The sequence below is a fragment of the Sarcophilus harrisii genome, chromosome 6 (genome assembly GCF_902635505.1).
Source record: "Sarcophilus harrisii chromosome 6, mSarHar1.11, whole genome shotgun sequence".
Lineage (NCBI taxonomy): Eukaryota > Metazoa > Chordata > Mammalia > Dasyuromorphia > Dasyuridae > Sarcophilus > Sarcophilus harrisii.
The window spans coordinates 192406022-192421800 of NC_045431.1; the positions used below are offsets into that span (position 1 = coordinate 192406022).

Genomic DNA, 15779 nt, shown 5'->3' on the forward strand with positions numbered 1-15779 from the left:
AGGAACTGCAGAAGGATCAAACACGGATGCCAATCTGTGCCATCTCAAGCAGATAGCCTTGCACACGCTCTCCTCCCTTCTCTTGATCGTTTTCAGTGATTTCATCCAAACCGATAAAATGATATTTAAAAAAGATAATCCCAGAATCCCTATAGAAGACCAACTAGAGCTAGAATAGGCAGGAGGCAGTGAGACCAATTAGGAAGCTATTGATTGCATGAAATAATGGCACCTAGACAAGGCTGGTGACAAAGGAAATGGAAAGGAAGGGATGGAGATGAGAAACATTGGTGAAAGAATCTGTTTGGACTTGGTGACTGATTGGATATTGAAGACGATGAAGCAGGAAGAGTCAAAAGTTACACCAAGAGCTCCTGGTATGTGAGGGATGGCAGGGTTGTTGCATTCTGCAGAAGAAAGATGATGATGCTTTGGGCCTGCTGAATTTGGTTAAGAACAGAGAATCTAGTCCCACCTCCTATTTTAACCACTGATAATATACCTAATCACTTACCCTATGCCTAACCTGAATTTCACCTCCTACTGATGATGATTTACACTCATCTGACTCTCAGGTAAGAAGGGGGAAGATGAACAGACATTTATTTTGGAGCCGATTATGAACAAGGAGGAGGGACCTGCTGGTAAAGTGGAAACCACAGTAACCTTTGGAGAGAGGAACCACGTTGTGTTTGTTTGGATGGTTAAGGAGGAGAATGTTATTCTTAGACTGATATAGCCATAGGTTTTAGAAGGGTATGTCGTAATGTTCACAGGGAGGGACAGGTAGCATCTCAAACCATGAGGTTCCGACAAGGAAGTTGGCTCAAGAGAAGTAGGAGGACCTCATAAGCAAAATTCTGACTCTACAAACTTGAATGACTCCAATGAGAAAAAAAGTGTGAGGGAGCAATCTAAATACATCACTGTGACTGCACAAGGTGGAAATTCAAATTTTAAAGGGTCCTGAAGCGAAAGAGCACTGGACTCAGAATCAGGAAGTCCTACATTCCAAGCCCATCTCCAACAGTTTAACTTCAGGCAGATTACTTAAGCTTTCTGTGCCTCTCATCTCTAGAAAAAGGGGGGCTGAATTATATGATCTTCTGATAAAATGGAATTGAGGCTGTACAGCTAAGGATGGAAGGCCAAGAGAGTCATGATCTTGTGAAAATAGTTCCAAGGAAACCTAAAGGCTGGAGTAAGTGAAGATTTGGGGGAGCAAGAATGTTACAGACATGTCTTAAAGCAACTTTGGACGAACAAGGAAGATGTGGCCCTAGTGAATGGGAGGAAGACAGAGGATAGCAAAGAGAAGACAGAATTAAGGCACTCTTATTTCACCTTTGCATTCCCTGTTAAGGAAAATAATTTTCAGAACACAAAGGATAGGGAAATAGTTCAAGGAGATGAAATCTGGACAACTGAGGAAATAGTAAGGCCATATCTCTCTGCCCTTGATGAGTTCAATTTATCAGGATGAATTATACTACTAGCTGACCTATATAGTGGTTTTAGACTTGCAAGGCCCTTTACATGATCCCTTTTATGATCAAGAAAAACATAAGTTGGTGGTATATTATTGCATACTTTTGAGTTAAATCGGCATTATTAATATTGTCTGCCATTGTTTTCCTTTTGTTGTTTTTCAGTCATATTTGTGACCCCTTTTGAGGTTTTCTTGGCAAAGTTACTGGAGAGGTTGGCCATGTCCTTTTCCACCTCATTTTTACAATGAGGAAACTGAAGTAAACAGAGTGAAGTGACTTGCCCAGGCCACACAGCTAGGAAGTGTCAGAAGCCAGATTTGAACTCAGGAAGATGAGTCTTTCTGACTCCCGGCCCAGTGCTCTGTCCTGCCTGAGATATTGTCAGTTCAGCAATATTTGAAAGATCACAAACTGTAGAGCCAGAGAACTGGAGAAAAGCAAAAATAGTCTGATTTTTTTAAGGGGAAAGTTTAGTTCCCTAAACCATGAGCTGGTGACCCAGCACTTGATTCTTAGTAAAATTTGTAGTAGAATGTCATATTCTCTTAGTTGAATAATTCATGAATTATTCATGACAGGGCAGCTCTGATATGACAAGTCAGCCTGGATTTGTTAAGAAAAAATTATGGCCAACTAAAGTCATTATCTTCTCTTTCTAGGCTGGTGTATTTGGAGGATGTAGTAGGTTACAATTTGCCTAGATTTCAATATTTGACAATCTCTCAAGATAATCTTGTGGACCAGGTTAGAGAAATGTAAAAATGTACTGTTAAGCAGATTGATAACTGGCTGAACTCAAAGTTTGGATAAATGAATTGATGTCAACCTAGAGAGAAGTCACTAGTGAAATACCCTCGGACTTTTCTGTTTTAAATGTTCATGGGTGACTTAGATAAAGGTGTGGATAACCTGTTCTTTAGTTTTTAGAGATGGAAGGGATAGTCGTCAAATTGGCAAACTTCACTGGGATCCAGAAAGGGTTGGCTAATGGGATGAATGCAAGAAAATAAAATTTAATTGGAACTAATACAAAATCATCTGTCCAAATATAGTATTCAACTTACCCACCATTTATTAAGTACCCATTATATACAAGAAGCAATGCTATGAAATAGTCCCTGCCTTAGAGGAATATATATTCTTCTGGGAGAAAGGAAGGAAATATACTATGTACTTAGATAAGAAGGAGCATTGTCAATTTGAGACTTAGGAGAGCACCAACAACTAGAGACAATTAGGGAGAGTTTCAAAGAAAAGGTGGCAGCTCTTCTTGAAGCTATCTTCTTGATAGAGAAGGAGTATCTTTCAGCTTTGGGGGATGGTCTGTATAAATGCACAGAGGCAGAAGATAGAATAGCAAACATTTTGGGAACAGCTAGTACTCCAGCTTGGATGGAACACTAAGTGCACAAAGAAGAGTACAGCGTGATAAGGTTGGAAGAATAGGTTGGAACTTAATTGTGTAGTAACTTAGATGCTGAGGGGGTTGTATTTTATCATAGAGGTACTAGGGAGCTACTGAAGGTTTTTGGTGGGGCTTTATTGTTTGTTTTAGCAGAGAATGGGTATGAATGAATGAAGTATTTATTAAATGAGCAGCTGGGATACAAATCCAAAAATGGGAATAGTCTTGCTCTGAAAGAATTGACATTCAATGGAGGGGGGTAGCAGAGAGTATAGCGGAATGGTAGTCAGGGAGCTAGATTTCAGTTTGGGGAGTTACAGGGTAGTGAATGGTATAAATTGACGTGGACTTTCTAGTAGCAGCGACGCTATTGGTTTTAATTATAATTCTAGAACTGGAAAGGAGTGATGGTAGTGAAATTGGCTACAAGATAGTTAAGGGGACATGTAAAAGCATGGCTGGAGTCACTTGGATTTAGAGGCCTTCACCAGTCAGGAAACGGTCAGTTCTTTGCCACAGGAAGATTATTTTGGTAGTTGTATAAAGGGTAAATTGGAGAAGAGATTGGGAGCAGGGAAATCTGTTAGATTATTCCAATAGTCCAGATGAGATTGGATGACCACCTGGAGAATGGTGGTCTTGTGAATGGGGAGGGAAGAATGAGTCAAGCATGATTCCAAGGTTACAAACCTGGGTGACTGAGAAGAAAGCAAAAATGGAGAAGTTTGGAGAATGTGAGGGGTGTGTGTGTGTGTGTGAGAGAGAGAGAGAGAGAGACAGACAGACAGACAGACAGATAGACAGAGACAGAGAGAGATAGAGACACAGACAGAGACAGAGATAGAAAGAGACAGAAAGAGAAAGGGAGAGACAGAGAGGAGACAGAGACAGAGAGAGAAAAGAGAGACAGAGAGAGACAGAGACAGAGAGAGAAAAGAGAGACAGAGAGAGGAGAAAGAGAAGGGGAGAGAGAGAGTAAGTTGTTTGCATAGGTTGAGTCTGAGGTGCAGCACTGCAGGGCACCAGGTGCAGATGTCCAGCGTCTAACACAGTTGGCTCAAGGGGAACATCAGGGAAACAACAGTTCAAGGGAAACTGCCTTGAGGATCCGAGTGTGTCAGCAATGGGATGCTGCAGCCAATGAAGCAGCCATGATGGCTTAGTGAGGAAAGATCCAGGATGAGGCAGGCCATGGTCTGGCCACTGCAGGAGGCCGGACCTCCCCACCCCACTCCGCCCCAAGGCTTCTGGACCCCACACCCAGTTCTGGGTGTGTCACCTCCGGAGAAAGGCTTTGATAAAGTGGAGCCCGTGTGAGGAGGAACCAAGATGAGGAAACTCAGCCAGGCCTAACACCAGGGAAAGAGGCGGCAGCATTCAGCCAGAAGAGGCTCTGGGGGCAAACTGGAGCCCTGCCTTCAGATGTCTGGGGGAAGGGCTTGGATGTGTTCCCTGTAGCTCAGAGAGGCAGATTTCTATAGAATATAAGGAGAAAGGGCCTAAAAGGAAGGCTGTTCTGTGGGCAGCCTGGCTTGGAGCAGGGTGACTTCTTGTCCGAGGCACCCCCTTAGCCAGAGACTGGACAAGGGGACTCTGAGGGCTCTTGGATCTTCCCAATGCTTGCCTGGGTCCTTGCTAACCTCTGATACAAACTCTGTGCCTAAAGCCTCGCGCTCCCATCCATCTGAAGGCTCCTTCGCCCCAGCTTCTCTTTTTTAAAGTCACTGGTTCTGGCTCCCTGACCTCCCCCTGGCCCACCTGGTTTAGGTCCAGCATCCCCTTCACGCTTTGCCCCTTCCTGGAAAGACTTTAGGCTGCTCTAAGCCTCAGCAGTGCGGGCCGGTCTTGTGTCCTTCTGGTCTCTCTCTGTCCCTCAAGGTGCCGTGCCCACAAGATGAGGGCTAACTCACTCACTCCACCGTGGGCCGGCTGTTGTCAGAGTCCCTGGTTATCGCCTGGGCCTGGGGAGACCCATCAGGTCAGGGCTAGGGAACCAGGCTCTGCCAAGTGCTAGGAAGCCCATTCCGTTTCCTCGCCTCTGGCCCAGAGGGTCCAGCTGCCCCCCGCCTCAGCGTAGTTCCTCTCTGCCCCCACCGCGGGTCCCTTGGGGGGAGGGCAGCGGCAGCAGGTGCCCCCCAGGCTGCCCCCGAACGCTCTCTATAGTGCTGTTTCCCTGTTGTGTCTCCTGCGCCACTCCTGCTCCCCACCCTTTCCCCGGAGTCATGCCCTCCAGCCCTCCGCTGGCCGCAGCCTCCTCCATCTCCCTCCCGGCCGCTGCCCCCACCACCAGCGTCTTCTCCTTCTCGCCGGTCAACATGATCTCTGCGGTCAAGCAGAAGAGCGCCTTCGCCCCTGTGGTGCGCCCGCCCGGCTCCCCGCCCCCCGCCTGCACCAGCACTAATGGCAGTGCCCTGCAAGGTGAGTCAGCCACTATCCCACCAGACCCGCCTCCGGGGGGACAGAGAGCTGAGTGAGCGGAAGGGGTTGGCCGGCGGCTCTCAGCAGGAGGCCTTGGGCCTTGGACCGGCTCCCAGGGTGGGCTCCTCTGATCAAGAGGAAGCAAGAAAGGTGGGTGCCCGCTGCCTCCTGCTGGGAAATGACGTGGGGCCGGGCTCCCAGCCTGTTCCCCCGAAGGTGCCCATGAATGGTGACTGAGGAATCAGTTGCCCATTGGTTGGTTGGCTTTCTAAAGAGCAGGACCTTAGTCTCAGAGTGGGCGGAGATTTCAGTTCTGGGGGGTCATCCTGGAGGCCATTCCAGGGTCGGAGGGGGGAGAGGTGCTCCTCCCAGTCTGTGCCCAGAAAACAGAGTCCTAAGTCCTCATTAGAGAAGACCTCGGACCACACTCCTGCTGAATCAGTAGGCCTGCACTCTGTTGGATGAAGACCCGGAAAGGGTAGCCCTAGCTTAATAGCCTTTGAGTGACCACTGGGGCGTCAACAAACTCCAGAACCTTGGTTAGGCAAACACTTGCTAAACCACGCGGCCCCCTCCCTGGTGGTCAGCGGTCTGGGAGAGTTCCTATGACCCAGGGATAGTCCTTTATGCTTTTCAAAGCGCTTTCCCAGACGTCCGTTCAGTTGGAGCCTCACAGAAGCCCTGGGTGAGGGCCAACCGCTTCAACCCCTCTCCAAGGGGAGGCAGTGGGAAGAGACTTGGGGGACGGAAGCCTCGGATCCTGGCTGAGTTCGATCTTTATCCTGGCATTCATTCTCAGTTGGACCAACCCCTGGGAATAAGACCTACCTCACAGGGTTGTTGTGAGGAAAGCGCTTTGTAAACCTTAAAGCATTACAGAAATGTGGGTGATTACTAATATAAAGTGATGGGCTGTGAAGACAAGGGGGGAAACAGATGGGATTTGGCATCTGGATTCTACCCACAATCTGGAAACATCTGGCACTTGTGTCACAGAGGGAGAGCGGGGCTCACAGCTGATCAGAAGGGGAGTCCTTGATGTTTGGGCACAGAAGGTCCCCCCAGGGCCCGGTTCTGGAGCCGGAGCCATCGGTGCATGTTCACAATGATGGGACCCAGGCGAAGGAGCAGAGAATCTGTTCCTCAGATCCACAGCTGACACTGAGCTGAGGAGACAGGGGCAGAAATAATTCAATTTGACAACATTTGGGAATGTTTGCCCAAGGCCCATGAGAGGCCATGGAAAGGTTTCCTGATGTCCTGAGAATGGCAGAGAATAGCTGGATCAGAATTGGGATGAGGGTTCCAGAGGGAAGTAAGGGGGAAGGGGGGATCAAGAGGCAGCCCACAGCAGTGGGGCAGAGATGACCCCAGTAGGGCTGTGGGAATACAAGGAGGAGGAAGCCACAGTCCTTTTAAGGCCCTGTGTCTCACCGTTCCCATCACATGTGGGATGTGCAGGGGCTAGAAGGGAAGGAAATACTGTGAGAGGATGCTGGGGACCAGGCTGGCCCTCCATGTTTCTGACCCTTTCCTGTATCTCAGGACAAATGAGACCAGGCTTTTGTTAGACCAAGAAGTCCCTCTGTGCAGGGATGATCAGGAAAAGGTGTAGCATGTGGGCTTGCCAGGCTCCTAGGGCCTTGTCTGCCTCGGGATACCCTATGATGGCCAGCCCGTGGTCTGCTCTCTGCTTCCCCCTCCTGACCTAAGGTCCCCCTCACCAGACCCCTTCAAGTGCAATCTGCCTGGTTCCCTAGGCTGGGAAAGTTGCAGGTTTCTTGGTGCCCACAGGGTTGGGGAGGACCCAGGGGATTCCGAGCCCTGGGGCCTTGGTGGGGAGGGCTCAGGGGAGGCGAATGAGCAGGGATGGGTCCTTGCCAGCATCTGTGCCCTGGGGCAATGCATCTGTCCTGCCTTGATCCAGTGGGGCTTCATTAGGGTGAAGGCCTCGGGGAAGGGAGCGCCTGGGGTCCCGGTGGGAGCCGGGGACAGCTCTTAGCTGCTGCTGCTGCTGCTCCCTCTGGCCACTCATCTCACCCTTCTCACTCTCTCCTCCTGCCTCTCCCTTCCCTCCCTCCCGGATCCCTGCTGTGACTCCCTGTCTCCTGCCCATCGGCGCCTCCCTCCTCTGTCTCTCTTGCCCCCTTCATCCTCCTCCTTCTGGACACAGACCCAGCTTTTGAGGACTCGGACAAGTTCCATTCCCCCCCTGGGGCCCTACAGGGACTGGCCTACTCCTAAGCACAGTATGTGTCCTGCAGCCCAGCCTCGAGGGCCGCTCTCTGTCTCTGTCTGTTCCCTCCTCTGTCCCTGGAGCCTGCCACTGGGATTGCTGGTTGTGAGCCCCCGGCCGGGGTGGGGGCAGGGGCTCCGTTCTCTCGGGCTGGCCCAGCGTCCGTCCTGTCTGTCCCACCCCCGTCTCCCGGTGGGCCCGAGCAGGTCGTGGGGGGGGGGGAAGAGCAGCGCTCCTGGACCCCTTGCTTTCTTGGACTTTTCTCTCCCTCTCCCTAGCCATGTCTGGACTCCTCATCCCCCCCATGTGAGGACTGCACAAGGAGAAAAGCCTGGCCCTTGGATGCAGCCCCGGGACCAGGCAGGCCAGGGGCCCAAGATGACCTGGAAGAGGACCTCCTACGGCAGTGGAGAGGCCCCCCGCTGTGCTTTGGACCACTGGGCCCTTCCCCTCCACAGCCCACTCACTCCTCTCCCTTCCATTCTCAGGACTGGCCCCCAGGAGGCTTCTCTCTTCACAGCACCATTTTAACTTGGGTGGATGGATGTATATGTGTGTGTGTGTGTGTGTGTGTGTGTGTGTGTGTGTGTGTGTGTGTGTGTACATATGTATATGTGTGGTTCTGGGGTTGGCTGATCCCCCCATCCTTTTCCCATTATAAGCTTGGGGTGGGAGGGGGGTCCCTAGGGATGGGTTGGGGGGGCAGGGGTTTGGGTGGAAGGTCCTGCCCTCTAGAATGCTCAGGGAAGACGATCTGGTGTTTGGGGAGCACTGCCTCCCCTCCCTGGGAGGATTCCCCACCCTGCCTGCCTCTGGAGAGGGGGGCATGTGCTGGCTCTGCCTGCCCGCTTCTGGCTGGGAAGTGACCACCAGGGAGGGACTGGGCAGGAGCCACAGAAGATAGGGGTAGGAACTGGGGTAGAAATGCAGGTTAGGGGGAGGTGGGGTCAGGGAGGGACTCATCCCCCAGCGTGGGGCTCTGAGGCAGAATAGGAGCATTACTGTAGGATCCATCTGTCTGACCACCTTTCCCAGGCCCGGGGCCCAGCAAGCATCCTCCTCTGCCTGTCTGACCCCACTTCACGCACAATGCTGGCTCCCTGGCAAAGCCAGGGGCAAAGCCAAGAGTCCAGATTCTTCCTTCTGAGTTCTGGGGAAAGTCCCCAGCAGCTCTAGGAGATTTGTCCTTTTAGGCCCATGGAACAAGGTCCTAGGAGCTGGGGAGTGACCCCCCAATTCTGAAACTCTACCTGTGCCCTCTCCTACCTCTCCTTGTCTCAGGCTCTCACCCTCCAGCTGGGGGCCACCTGCCTCCCCTTTACCTGCCTCCCCTGGGTTACTCTCATTGTCTCTGTGCCTCCTTGTCTCTTCTCCTGGTGGCCCTTCCTTCTCCCCAGCCCACCAGCTTCCCTCATCTCCGAGGGGCCTGTCCTGCCCTCCCCTTTCCCTGGCTGGCAACCAGAGTCTGGCTTTGGTCATTTCATCTGGGAGGGGGTTAGGGAGAAATGAAATAATAAATGGAGATACTGATGCCCCTTCTGCCTCCAGTCCATGCCTTCTGCGGATCGTTGTCCCACAGAGACAGAAACATCTGGACTTGGTCCGTTTCTTTTGTTGGCCATTTCCTGATCCTTCCTTCCCCATGGGAGGCTTTGGGTTGGGGATGGAAAGTCTCATTTCCCTCAAGATTCTTGGGTGTTTTATTTCTTAATATCTATGTATTCCTTCTGACATGGGTAGCTTGAGACCCACGGGAATCCCGATTTTTCTTTGCTGCCTTTTTTTTTCTCCTGGCTCAGACTGGGTTCCCTCTCCCCCTGTGGGGACTACGCCTCTATAATGTGCTCAGCCAGGCAGGGAGGCCAGGATAGTAGATGGAGGCCATCTGGAAGGCCCAAGCCCCTTCAAAGCTGGGCTATTCACTTTTTACCTGCTGTTATCCCTTTTATTTTTTTTTCCCTTACTCCAAAACTGAGAGTCACCTGTGCAAGTGCGTAACAGGATATGGTTTCAGATTCCCACCAGCAAGATTAAAGGTATTTAATGAGCGGTATTTTATAGCACACCTTGTTTTTGAATTGAACTTAAATTATTAGTATATTTTATGAAATACTTTTAGGTTTGCCAGGCACTTTACATAGATTATCTCCTTGGATTTTCATAACAACAAAAGTACACAGGTGCTATTAATATACTCATTTTAGAAAAGAAACAGAGAGGCAGACCCATTAACTGACTCCTCCAGAATCTCACAAGTAGTAAATATCTAAGGCAGGATTGGAACTTAGATCTTCCTGACTCTAAATCTAGCACTATATTCACTATACCGCTTTCCAGCATGTCCCCGAGGGACAAAAATTCGTTATCCCCCAAATCTTTGTGCAGGTTTAAACTAGTTTAGTTCTCTGAGGCGGGAAAAGGGGAATTATGGCAGATGATATTTGGCACTGAGGTGGCCAGAGGGGAAGGGGGAAGGGGCTGAACATGCAAGGTTCCCAGTGACCTCAGACCCCCACACCTGGCCCCGAGGTGGCCACCTCCCTCAGCTGTGTTCCTTGGCCCGGCTGTTCGGCTCAGCCAGCCTGTCTTTGTGGCTCTGGGTGGGACACGAGGCACATTTTAGAGCATACGGCCCATTATGCAAAGTCAACAGTTTGGGGAAACAAATCCTACAGTTTGGGAGCTGCTAGGGAAGGTGAGAGCCAGAGTAGGCTTGCCATCTGTGCCAGGAGAGACTCAGAGATACAGAAACAGGGAGAGGAGGAAGGGCCCCAACTGCTGATGGCCAGGAACCATCCAAACCCCAAGTTGGCCAGTCCCCAGCACTGCTAACTGCCCTCAGCGCAGAGCATACTGGACAGAGGGCGGCTAGAGAAGGAGGGCTACCAGCTCACAAGATGCTTCCTCCTAATGGAGGGCATGGGGCAGAAAGGAGAAAGGATCCCAGGCCCAGGGTCTCAGGCGGGACAGCCAACTTCCCAGGCCACCAAGTCTTCTTGGGATTTACCACCTCTGCCCTGAGCTCCAGGGCTTTCATCTCTACCCGTTCCTCAATTTTCCCATTGGCCATATCCTGCTCTAGGCCCCAAACTTGTCTGGCTTGGAGACCTTTTTTAGCTGGTCTGTTCTACAGGTACCACTGTTCTCTTGGAGCCCAAGCAGGATCCCAGTCAACTTTCCATCCCCCCTCCCTCTTTGCCACATACTCCAGTCCACATAAAAACATTTTTGAGGATGTATTTGCAAGGAAAAAGAAAATTATAGATTTAGGAATCATAGACCTGGGAAAGGTTCCACTCAACAGCTGGTTTTCGAGATCCCAGAAGGGTCTCTCTTTAGTGGTCCAAGTAAGAATAGTTTTCCTATCAAAACACCCACATCAATTTGGGTTTAGTACCCTACCTCCTCAGATCCCAAGGGCCTGGCTGGTGGGCTTAAAGGTCTCCACTTCCTCCCCTCCCTGCCATGATCATCACCACTGTACAAACAAGGACATAAACCGAAGGAAACAGAAACGGGTTTACTTCACAGATGTTCCCGCCCCTGGCTGTACTCCCATGTCCCCTTCTCCTGACCCAGCTCCCTGACATTTTCCTGGGATTACCCCGGGAGGACAGAGACAGCTGGATTCAATATGCACCCCACCCAGAGCTACTGGAGCCTTGGCCAGCAGCACATGTGGATCAGAGACAAGCCCAGGCCTCAGAGGCCCACAGGAATTCTAGCCTCTCCCAGGCCTGGGAAGGGGTCCAATGGCTAGCTCAGTAGATACGGAGGGAACTTCCCATGTGAGATCCCCACAGACAGGAAAGGTAAGACCCCATGTTTGGCTAAGAGGATGCCCAACACTTCTAATGGATCGAAGAGCTCAGCCCATCAGACCGAATCTGGCCAATGCTTGCTGCCCGTTCTCTCTGGTCTGAGCTAGAGAAGGGGGTGGGTGACTTGTGGAGCCCTCTGTGCCTGGGAGAACCTCTAGGTGAGACTCAGAGGCTGCTCAGCCTGAGGTGAGGTTTTGGCTTTAGATTTTTATCTACTACCTAACCTTCCAAGTCCGTTCTCCAAGAAAGAAATGGAAAGCGCTCAGCAATATGGAAAAGGGCCCAGCGCCAGCAGAGAAGGGAAAGAAGGGCGGAGATGTTAGGAGCAGGTGCCAGGAGACAGCAGCAGCATGTGGCAATGAGCAACCACAGCAATAGCCAGAAGCCCATCTCTCCGAGGTCCTTCCCTTCTTGTCTGCACCCCCAACCCCCAGCCCGGTTCTAGTCAGACGATAAATGCTTGCTAATTGACTTACAAAGCACTTTGCTCCCCATGTGCCCAGTTAGCTCTGGAGAGGAGAGCTCTTATTACTCTCCTTCTGGCAGACACTCAGAGGGCGGAGGGACTGATGAAGCACCGACCTGAGAGCACCCAAGTGACACTTCCAGGGGAAGGCCCAGAGCTCCCTCACCTTGTGCTCCCCTTCCTAAGTGTTGGCGCACACTACAAATAGTCTTTCCATCCCAGCAGGCCTCTGGGGAAACCCAGGGAGCTAAGCAGCCTTCAGGGTTGGAGTGGAGCAGGGAAAGGCGAATGCCCCGACCCTAAGGGAGGATCCCTGGGAACAGGTTCTACTCCATGAGACTTAAGGCCTGAGGGTGGGTGCTTCACAGGTGCAGGTTTAGCTGGGGCAGGAGGTCAGTGTGGACACAACAGGATCAGCCATCTTTAAGAGAAGGAAGCACCAGGTGCCCACTTTTCTCTCTGTGCTCCTCTGAAAAGTGTCCAACAGAGAGAGAGACAAAGCTGAGCAAGGTCGGGAATGGTTTTATTTTCTTAGGCCCTGTCCAAGCCCCAATCCAACAAGTAGTTATAAAATGTCTGTGCTAGTTACAGGACTGGCCTCCCTCAGGCCCAGAATCTGTGACCATTCATTCCCCCATCCCCTTTACACTTCTGACAACGGATCATTTAGCCTCTCCTTGAGGCCCCTGAGAAATGGTGACTCCACTATCTCCCAAGATGGTCCACTGCGTTTGGGAGCAGCTGGGACAAGTTCTTTTGGCCAAGCCTTGGATGATGTGGTGACCATCCCAGGTGCCCCCGGATGGCCAGAATCCCTTGACATCTTCCTTCAGATGCCAGATTGATTAGAAGGCCCTCTCCAGCCCTGATCTCAGCTCAGGCTCTGACAATTGTTCCCAGAAGGCCATCTGACCCTGACCCTTACTCATCACCACATCCAGCCCCTCAGCCATCCTCCCGACCTCAGTGCCCGCCCACCACAGGCTCACTGCCTATGTCTCAAGGCTGCAGAGCTGACATAAGGACCTTCATCCCCAGAGGCACAGAGGCATCTTTGGGCTGGCAGATTGGTGGGTGGGAGGCTCAGGCCCTGGCTGACAAGTGGAAGGCTCAGTCCTCACCCACAGGGCTGTTATCTTCAGTTCTGTTGCCAGTCAGGGAATAGTGGTAGCGAGTGACAGGGAGGTCGGCCAGGAATCCACTAAGTGTAGGCTGCAGGCATGTAGGGCCTGGATGGAAGCCAAGGCTGGAGAAGAGCCTCTGGGCAGGACTATGGAGCATATGTGTGTCCAGCACCACAACCCGGCAGCCAGGGGAGCCGCGGGCAAAGGCCAGCACAGCCTGGCACAGGGCCCTGCCCACCCCATGACCCCGATGCTCGTGGCTTACAGCCAAGGACCTCAGCTCCAGCTCCCCATCTCCACTCTTCCCAATCCCTGACACACCCACCATCCCCACCACACTGCCATCTGTGTCCTCAGCCACCCAGAACCGAAAGCCTGGGGCTCCTGGAGCCTTCAGACCAAGACTCATGTCTTGGTGGGCATACAGAGCCCAAACATGAGCCAATGCGGGACGGCCAACAGCCAGGAGCAGCGCCAGGACTAGCAAGGGCAGCAACAGGGAACGGGATGAGGTTGCCAGGAGAGTGAAGCCACATCCCAGGAGCAGCAGGAACCACGGCCGCCACAGCATCCGGGCTCCGAGGGCCGACCCCATCTCAGCCGCCACCACCTCCAGGAGCTCCCGAAGGGCAGCCTCGTCCCCCGCGGCCTTTGGCCGAACCTGAACCCGCAGAGGCCCGTCACCATCGGCACCGTCATCGAGGTCTGTGGGCCTGGCCTCCATCCCTGCACCCAGGCCTGCAGCGGTGAGAGACCCGAAGAGCACGAGGTCACTATAACCGGAGGCCCCTGGGGGTCCCCATATCCCAAATCAGCACTGGGTTCAAGTACCAGCTTCCTCTCACAGAACAGAGGGATTTAGTCAAACTCTCCTCCCATTTAGATCTAGCAAAAGGAAACTAAGGGGCTTGTCACAGGGCAAACGCATCTTGGGGCTCGGAAAGTTTTATGTCTCTGATGAGACTGGCAAACTTTTTTACCTGTTCCTTTTTTCTTCCTGGTGGGAGTGTGGAGAGGGGGCTGAGTTCGGGCCAAGATGAGGCTGGAGCACTCCTGAAATCAAGCAGTAAAGATGTCCAGGCCAGCCTTCCTCCATGCAGGGACTAGAGGGAGATAAGATGAGTCAGGAAACCAGCAGGGCTGGATAGCCTGGGCAACATCTATTACCTCCCTCTTCAACCCCCTCCAACCCTCAGCTCGGCGCCTATAAAAGATCCTGACAATTCCATGCCCATCTCCTTGTCAGTCATCTTCCACAGCTGCCATCAGCAGCTTCCCAAGGCCTAAGTCTGAGCCTCCCTCCACCCGCCCCCCCCAAAAAAAACCTTCAGGGGCTCCCACCTCTTCGGCTAGCATTTATTTCTCCCCACATGGGTAGGACTTCTTATTCCAATCTTCTTTCAGAATTTCAGAACTGTAACAAGTCCTACCCAGGACTCCTCCAAATACTCCACTCATCTATTCTTATCAGGGTCCAGATAGTCTTTCTAAGCTTAGTTTAGACACCACTCCCTCTGTGGAGGCTTCCTGGATTTTCTCCAAGATCTGCCCCCCACCCCCCATGGTTAGTGCTTTCTCTTCTTTCAAATAAACCTTCTATGTCTTTATTTGTAAACATGAAGACAAGGACAATTTCATTTTGGTTTTAATTCCTAGCACCAGTAATCCCCCAATAAATATTCGTTGAATGAACTGGGGATTTACTTCTGAATCAAGATTCCCTATTTTCTCAAGAATAAAGATAGCAAAGCAGAGACTTGGCATTTTACTTAACATTCTGATGCAGGGGAAAGATTATGGATTTGAGGTCATAAGATCTCAATGCAAATCTAACCTCTGTCACTTACTACCCGGGTAATCCTGGATAAATCATAACTTTCCCAGGTTTCAAGTTCCTCAAATACAAAGGGAGGGAGCAGGCCCAGAGGCCCCCAGACATTGCCTCCAACTCCACAGTTATAGGCCCGAGGCCCCCAGACATTGCCTCCAACTCCAGTTATCAGCTTGTGCCTGTGTCTCAATAAGCCCAGGAAAAGGAAGCCTGAGCCCAGACTTTGGGGAGCCTTCTGCTGGTGCCTCGAGGCTATCTCTGGGAGGAACTTTCCCCAATTTATCAGGTTCAATTACCCAAAACCTAAAACAAACAAACCAAACCACATCCTTCATTTGACCCTCAAGCTATCCTCAAACAATAAGCATTTGTTATTAGCCATAGGTCATTCGAATTTTACATAAGGTATATAAGGCAGATCACAGGGGAGAAATAGAGTATAAGGAAGGACTCTGAGATGGGATGGCCCTCACAGCTGGGGGGGACAAAGGCCTCCCCAAGAAGACATTGGAGCTGAGTTGGAAAGGAAAACACTCTAGGGATGGGGAGTACAAAGTCCCACGATAAGGAAATAAAACGTCATGTGTGAGGAGGAGCAATAAAGCCAATCTAGGACACTCAGAGTAGAAGATTGGACAGGAAGGATGGGGTCAGGTTGGGAAGAACTTGAAATGCTAAAGGATTTTTTATTGGTTCTTGGAGGTAAAAGGGACCCATTGGAACAGTGAGTGGGGGAGAGATGAGGGGTGACGTGGTTAGATGAGCAATGTAAAAGAATCACTTTGGTAGCTGAGTGGAAAATGGATTGGAGCGGGGTTGAATTTTGGGCCACAGATATCAATGAAAAGGCTAGCACAACAGGTTAGGCCAGTGGTGTCAAACTAAAATTGAAACAGGGTCACTAAATCATACATAAGGATCCCTGCAGGCTGCAAATTGCCTCAATTTTTAAACTTTATGTTTATTAGTTAATACTTTATTATTATTA

General features: G+C 51.2%; 2 protein-coding genes across 12 annotated transcripts in view; one reads left to right on the top strand and one right to left on the bottom strand.

Moving 5' to 3' along the window:
• The window catches only part of EBF4 (EBF family member 4), a 98756-nt gene extending 89689 nt beyond the window's left edge, over positions 1-9067 (top strand). For 3 of the 7 annotated variants that reach the window (XM_031943048.1, XM_023506184.2, XM_023506183.2), the window contains 2 exons: positions 5116-5313; positions 7487-7557. In XM_031943048.1, coding sequence (XP_031798908.1) covers positions 5116-5313; positions 7487-7557 — 269 coding nt within the window. Of the gene's footprint in view, positions 1-5115; positions 5314-7486; positions 7563-7827 lie in introns of those variants that run through there. The other 4 variants (XM_031943047.1, XM_023506185.2, XM_003773465.3 and 1 more) reach the window with 4 other exon arrangements.
• The window catches only part of LOC100927631 (N-acetyltransferase 8), a 57502-nt gene that overhangs the window by 38504 nt on the left and 3219 nt on the right, over positions 1-15779 (bottom strand). For 4 of the 5 annotated variants that reach the window (XM_012552399.3, XM_031943051.1, XM_031943052.1 and 1 more), the window contains 2 exons: positions 13941-14063; positions 12343-13698 (listed from right to left, as the gene is read on the bottom strand). In XM_012552399.3, the coding sequence (XP_012407853.1) occupies positions 12947-13684 (738 nt within the window). In that variant the 5' untranslated portion in view covers positions 13685-13698; positions 13941-14063 and the 3' untranslated portion in view covers positions 12343-12946. Of the gene's footprint in view, positions 1-12342; positions 13699-13940; positions 14064-15779 lie in introns of those variants that run through there. The other variant, XM_031943053.1, reaches the window with a different exon arrangement.